General features: G+C 40.6%; 1 protein-coding gene across 13 annotated transcripts in view; it reads right to left on the bottom strand.

Annotated features, from left to right (window-relative positions):
• tns1b (tensin 1b) overlaps positions 1–6,651 on the bottom strand; it is a 185,866-nt gene that overhangs the window by 123,151 nt on the left and 56,064 nt on the right. For all 13 annotated transcript variants that reach the window (XM_013911754.1, XM_013911760.1, XM_005736849.2 and 10 more), the window contains exon 2: positions 3,235–3,349. In XM_013911754.1, the coding sequence (XP_013767208.1) occupies positions 3,235–3,349 (115 nt within the window). The remainder of the gene's footprint in view (positions 1–3,234; positions 3,350–6,651) is intronic.

Genomic DNA, 6,651 nt, shown 5'->3' with positions numbered 1-6,651 from the left:
TCTCACACACACACACACACACACACACACACACACACACACACACACACACACACACACACACACACACACACACACACACACAGAGCCAGATACAAGTAGGGGAAGAGAATTATACTGAGGTAAATTAAATCAAAATAGAGTCCAGTGAAGCCTTGCCATGATGGTTTAGTCCTCTAATAAATCATATCTTACAGGCGGTGGTCCCAGGTGCTGTCCTGTGTCAGTTTATGAGAACACTTAAGGGCTGTCTCCACACACAAGTGTATGCTGTTTAACCAGAACAGACTGACAGCAGCAGTGAGTGTGCGTCACATAGAAATACATCTTTTTGGGGAATGATTTATCATTTGCTGATCACTGCAAAGTGCACCAATGGAGATCTTTGTGGCATTTTAATGGAATTATTTGGCTAATAACAAGGTTTGCTACAGGAGACGGTTCATTCAAGAAGGCTTCTACATCAGGTTTTTGTTTTTGTTTTTTAGTATTTTACTTGTCTGTCAATTAGCACTTATTAGCAATAATCTATGTATATTGCCCATACACATGTAGTTTGCTTACTAAGATTTGTAGAATTAGCTAACTTAGCCTTCCACCCTCTCATCCAACAGCAGTGTTCAGGCTTGTAAATGTAGCCCAGAAACATTTTTTTGAACAGTACGTGTTGTTATTGTTGCGTAAGCAGAAGATGCAAGTTTGCTCCTGTGAAATACAGCATCCTATGCAGAACATGAAGGCTAATGTGAAGATTTAATTACATAAATTATCCCACCAAACACATTCAGAACACCTGGAAGCACAAGTTAGATCAGAGGATAAAGCAGGTGTTGAAGTTCAATTATTTTCTAAGCCTTTTATGATCCCGGAAAAGAAGACTTTACTGTGCCAGCATAATCTGCTCCTGCATCATTTTTCTTTATACTTGCAGTAGACGCAGTCACCTAAAGACCTGCTCTAGTATCGCAACTGAGGAAAAGATTGTGCTCTTCTTCTGCTCTATTTGTTATGTAATAGGAGATATAACCACACCTTACAGTATCCTGAGCTTTTGGCACTTTTTTAACATGAGCATTGCACAATAATATGTCAGACTGCCTTTGAGGAGCTGATAAGATACCAACAAACAAGTAATGTTCATGTTTTTCTAAGCTACATCAACCAATCCTGTGTCAGTTTTGGGAAGATGCAAACTAAATATCCCCCCCACTGTGTGCCAACCCACACATCCAGCCTTTTCCGCATGGATTCATTTGACGTTATCGGAGTGAAAACAGGCATTTCCACAACAGCACGATGTGCCAAGCAGGCCGAGGTCATATATTCTTCCGTTTTTGTTTTTGTCCTGCTCTGCACACTGGACCGAAAAGATTTACTGCGTCGAAATGGTCAGAAAACGGTGACCACATTAACGTCGGTTACTCCATCTCAGCTTCTTTCCTGCGATTGTTTGACGTTTTATGTTATAAGCCTATCGCAGTAGTTTCAGGTTAAAAAAAACTGTAAAAACATAAAAATAACCTCAGAAGGGTCCTGGCTATGTTAGTATATCCATTTAACACAGAGACACCCTGCAGTGTATATTTTTAAATGAGAAAACATGCCTCCATCGTTATTCTATTAATAATGACTGCACCGATGGAACGATGCGAATCAATCAGCCGTCAGTCAACCACATTGTCTCTTCAGTAAACACCATTAAGGAAATTGAGAAGCTGTTAACCTTTAACCCTCCTGGAGCTTCTTCTGCCGTCCTCTGTCACTTAACTGACTAAATCCCGGCACAAAGGCGACCCCAAGTAACCTTGGATGACCTCTCATTTAGACCACTGACGGATGTGTAACAGATATTGCCTTCAATGTTTTCCTGACTGCAGCAGTTATTATTACCATCCCTGTGTGCCTGTTAACTCTAGCTCGGGGAGATTTAAGTGATCAAACAGAGTTTAGATTAGGAGTCTAACGAAAGTGTTTTGCAGCCTGTTTCTAAAAAACATAATGCAATCATTTGTAAATCATTTTAATGCTATAGTTTAATGACAAAATGCATGCAAGTAGCAAAAATGTATGCTCATTTTCTATTTGAAAATTAAAAGCCTGAAACGGTAAAGAATTTAGGGACGAGTCTGAAAGCCAGCGCTGAGTGGACTCAGGTGGTATTTTATTAAAAACAGACGTATTTCTGAAGTGGAAATCACCACAAGGACTCAGCAACACCTCTGGAACCCATCATCAGTGAACACAGTTTGCTGCTGAATTCTAATTAAAACTGTCTGGATTGATAATTTGCGTAAATTCTTATTAGTGCCTGAAGCTAAGTGACCTATTACAACTGTTGTGAAGAAGCACATGTATAACATGTGCTGGTGGGGGCTTTGTAAGGTGTGTATTACACATTGTAAATGGGTGTATTTTAACCATAACTCAGTAGCTTTTGCTCAAAACCGTAACAAACAAGTGAAAGCAAAAACTTTCCAAGGAGTTTCCCCCCAAAGTCAGGTGTGTTTATGCCTCTGTAGTCGTGCCTGCCTGCTCCGAATATGACACTTCTTGGGACCTAAAAGTGGAAATGCTCCTTCAGGTGTTCGTCGTATATGTAGTTTCAGAAATGCTAACATGGTTCAGACTGTAGAAGCAGGGAATCAACTCAACTGTTTAGTATGAGGACTTCTGGACAAAATGCACACTAGTATAGATAACAAGATCTGCTTTCTTGTCTGAAAATCAAAGTATGTAAGTCTGACCAATCAAAGTGAGCTGAACATATTTTTGTTCGTCAACTCTCCCAGAAATGGTAGGTCAGACTGTATATGAACCTTGGACCCTGAAAATATTATCTTAACCACAAAAAAGGAGGATTAAGATAAGATCCTTTTAACTACAAAACAATGCTTGGCTCGGCTCACATAGGCAACAAACTGAAACTCTTTGAAATGCTTTCTAGCTAAGTGGTAATGAGTGCAAATATTAGACAATTTTTACAATTTTATTGTTTTGTTTTTATTGCTTTAACGTTATTATTGTGTCTAAAATAGGTCTCTTTTAAATGAGACTGAGTCTCAATGGGATTACCTGTATAAATAAAGGTTAAATAAAAAAAAAAGAAAGATACTAAAGGTAGGCTCATCAACAAAAAACGTTAACCGAGCATAACTCTGCTTGAATTCTGTCATCATCACGAGGAGAGCTGCTGGGGTGAGTCCTGATGTGGGTGCTTCAGGACAGGTGACTGACCTCGGCAGATGAATCCGTCTTGGATGATGGTTTGTTTGCAGACGCTGCAGTGCTTTGCCTTCTTGAAAGTCTTCACCCGGAACGTGTGGGAATGAAGAGCCTCCAACTCCTCTGGCTGCAGTCAGGAAAACAACAACAAAAGACAAAAGAGGAGGAATGTTAGTTTAAAAAAAAATGTTGCAAGCTTCACTGAGTCCAGGTGGCGTGAGTCATTGAGCGGTATTTTTGTGCCCAGAAGATCATTCAAAACACAAATGAAATCATTTTATAAGCTAGACAATACTGAATCTATAAAGTCAAACTGTAAATCATATATCAATCGTTACATTCATCTCAGGAGCAACCCCTCCTCCAGAGGCAAATCATTACAACTAAGTTATTTGTGCTTAAAAACTTTGCTTCAAAGTCCTCTAAAGTCCTCCCAGGAAGTAAAGCTGTGGGGGTTTAAGCTGTCAGAAGCAAACAAAAAACGAAAACACTGTCTTATCTCCTGTTTTTCTTTCTTTCAACCACCTCCTACTCCTTTCTCCTCCCCACATTTGACCTGTCATCTCTTTGCCCTCCTTTGCAGGTGTGTTACACAACTCTGGAGAAACTTTATCTCCCAGGCCTGTTAAACATCCCCGAGTGTCTGTCTGCAGCCTGCTGTTTTTCCCTTCACCATGTACCATCCAGCGTCCAGCCCTTTTCCTGCCGGCTTTGTAAACGCAATTTAAGGTCGTGACACACACCAAACACAAAAGTGAGACCGACTCCTGCAGGGTCTTTGTGAGAAACGTGCGTCATATTTCCATAAGCCCCCCCCTCTCCCAAAATGTTCAATCATGGGAAACGTGACATAATTTTTGTTGTTTATTTGCTCAGCTGGTCTCAGTTTGTGTCTTAAGGGAATAACAGCTTAACGGATTATACTGTTAAAGACACTTTTATATTTAATTAGAAAAGGCTGAAATGCATTGGGCAAGAACTGCAAAACAAACTTGCACAACACTGACAGTATAGCACCATGTAATACCTCTGCAATCCTACTGAATTTTTCTCTGTAAACGTCTCCATGCACGTGTAGGATTTTTTCATGCATCTAAGTGCCTCAACTCTACATACCTTCAGTACTGGGATGAAAGAGAAAATGGATGTGTTTTCAACACAGGAAGTGCCCGTTAGCATGGCGTTCAGCCATGAGGCTTCCATTAAGAGTGTGTGTCTGTGTGTGTGTGTGCGTGCACATGCCGGACAGGACTAAGTGACCATGTGGTTGGCATATTGGGGGACTTCTTGTACAGGAATTCTCAAACTAGAAGACCACAGAGACATATTGAGCATGTTAGAAGGAAACTCAAGTAGTTCCCTCTCTGAAAAAGAGCTGCCAGACCACCAACCATCACAACCTTAAAACCACTAATGCCCCCCTCCGTTTTTATTCTTCTCAGTCCAAACAGAAATCTTGTTGGAAGGCAGCGGAGTGAGAAATGACAGCACAGGAATAACGCTTCAATTATAAATCAAACTAAGTATCTGTTGGACTAAGTGTGTAGTCCGTTCCCATTTAACTGCTCTACAGTAAAGCTAACTGGTCATCAAAGTGCTACACTCCCTGTAACAACAATAGCTGTAATTTCTTTGCACTGTTAGATATGTAATTCCAGAGAGGTTTGGATTTACATGGTTTGGTTTTTAACAGTCTTTGCTAGATTTGTTCTGGTCTGTTTTGTACAACTAATAGGCAACATCAAAGGCATCATGGGAATTGTATGATTAAGCTTTCTTGGAACTTGATTTATATTAGTGATTTGCACTGTCTGAGCCTGGATTTCCTGTCATCTGGGAAGCAGTTAAAACACAAGCAGGTAATATTTCAGGTTACTCTCTAATATAACATTGAGTTCAACACTGCAAACGCTAAATTGACTCAACAAGACTTGACAAAGATTTAAAACCGGGGTCAGTGTTTAGGTATGACAGGTCTACAACATTTCCTTTAAAGGGCAAAAGCTGTTATTCTTGCACTTCCATGGACTCGGGGGAAATGTCGAAACTTGTTGATGTAGGTTTTTTACGATTTATCAGCATTTCCTGTCATACAGGCTCAATAGTATCATCCATTAAATATGGCTGACTGGCACAAAGACAGATGCAATTTTTTGGGTGTGAAACCTGAAGCCAGTGCAGAACTGCATGAAGCCTGCATTTATAACAGGCATCAGGGGTGGCAGAAACATCTATTGTCCGACAGAAGTCAGAAAACAGCCTTCAGCCTTGACCCTTAAACACTTTCCTGAAGAGTTTATGACACCAATCAATAACTTCTTGTCATATTAATAGAGTCCTTTTTGCAAATATTGGTCATTCTAGGCATCAGACAAGAACATCATCCAGGATATGCTCAAGAATTTGGGATTTACAAATCAAACAGCTTCACAGAAACATCCACACTTGCACGCACATCTGGGTTCAAAACGCCAAGATGTCAGTGATGAAAACACTCATCTCAAGTCTTGGGAACTCTACAGAAATACGTGATTATCCATCCTGTCAACTTCCACATAGTGTTGAAGCAAAGATCCACCATATTAAAAGAAGTTTTAGCAAGATCGTAGTGTCAGTATGTTCTGGTAGCAGACATCTCTCTCCAGAGGTCTTAAAAAATAACATTCAAAAGGCTGGCACTGTGAATAAGGCTTTACAGCTTTATGATGCATTACACTTTCTCAGAATTGATAGTTTCTCTGATTCACGAGCTTATCCAGAGGTTTAGCAACTTAAACATACTCCAACAGCTCTATGCAGAACTTCACTGTTTGTTTTTCAGAGCCGGATGGCAACAGCAGGACAGCCGACCCTTCATTCCATCTCCCGACTACGCCTTGCCACAACATAATGTGATTAGCTTAATCTAGTTAGACTGAAATAATGACCATGGCTGTGCAGGATGCACCATGTTGGCAAGGGGGCTTTTCTGAGGAGGAGTGAAGGTCCCTGGTTGGCACTCGTATGTATCTTGCCATGGCCCTGGCTGCCACCTGCTGGTTTAAGACTTTGGATATGGATTTAGACTTTGAGAGGCTGGAAAAGCGTGATATGTGGGTTTAATCGTATGCTCGGTCACAGTAATTCAAGCATGTCTAAGCTTTGCCAAATTACACCAAATTTAATGGACACTGATACTGCTGGAATGAGGCAGGGCGCAGATTACGTTTATACAGAAACACTGTTTTTACTTCCAGGCTGTTGGGGAATCAACTGTCAACATAAAGAGTCTATACTATCAGCAGGCAGGTGGCTGGAGGAACACCTGCCTTTAAATTGTTTTTTGTCAAATGTCTATTCTCAAACCACACAATCAAAAACAGTCATTAAGTCCTGTGGGGGCTACAATGACATCACCTGTTTTGGATGCAATTACCACAACGATACTTG

Source organism: Pundamilia nyererei, unplaced genomic scaffold (assembly GCF_000239375.1).
Source record: "Pundamilia nyererei isolate P.nyererei 1_Seehausen unplaced genomic scaffold, PunNye1.0 scaffold00071, whole genome shotgun sequence".
Classification (NCBI taxonomy): Eukaryota; Metazoa; Chordata; class Actinopteri; order Cichliformes; family Cichlidae; genus Pundamilia; species Pundamilia nyererei.
This window is presented reverse-complemented; position numbering and strand designations above follow the sequence as displayed.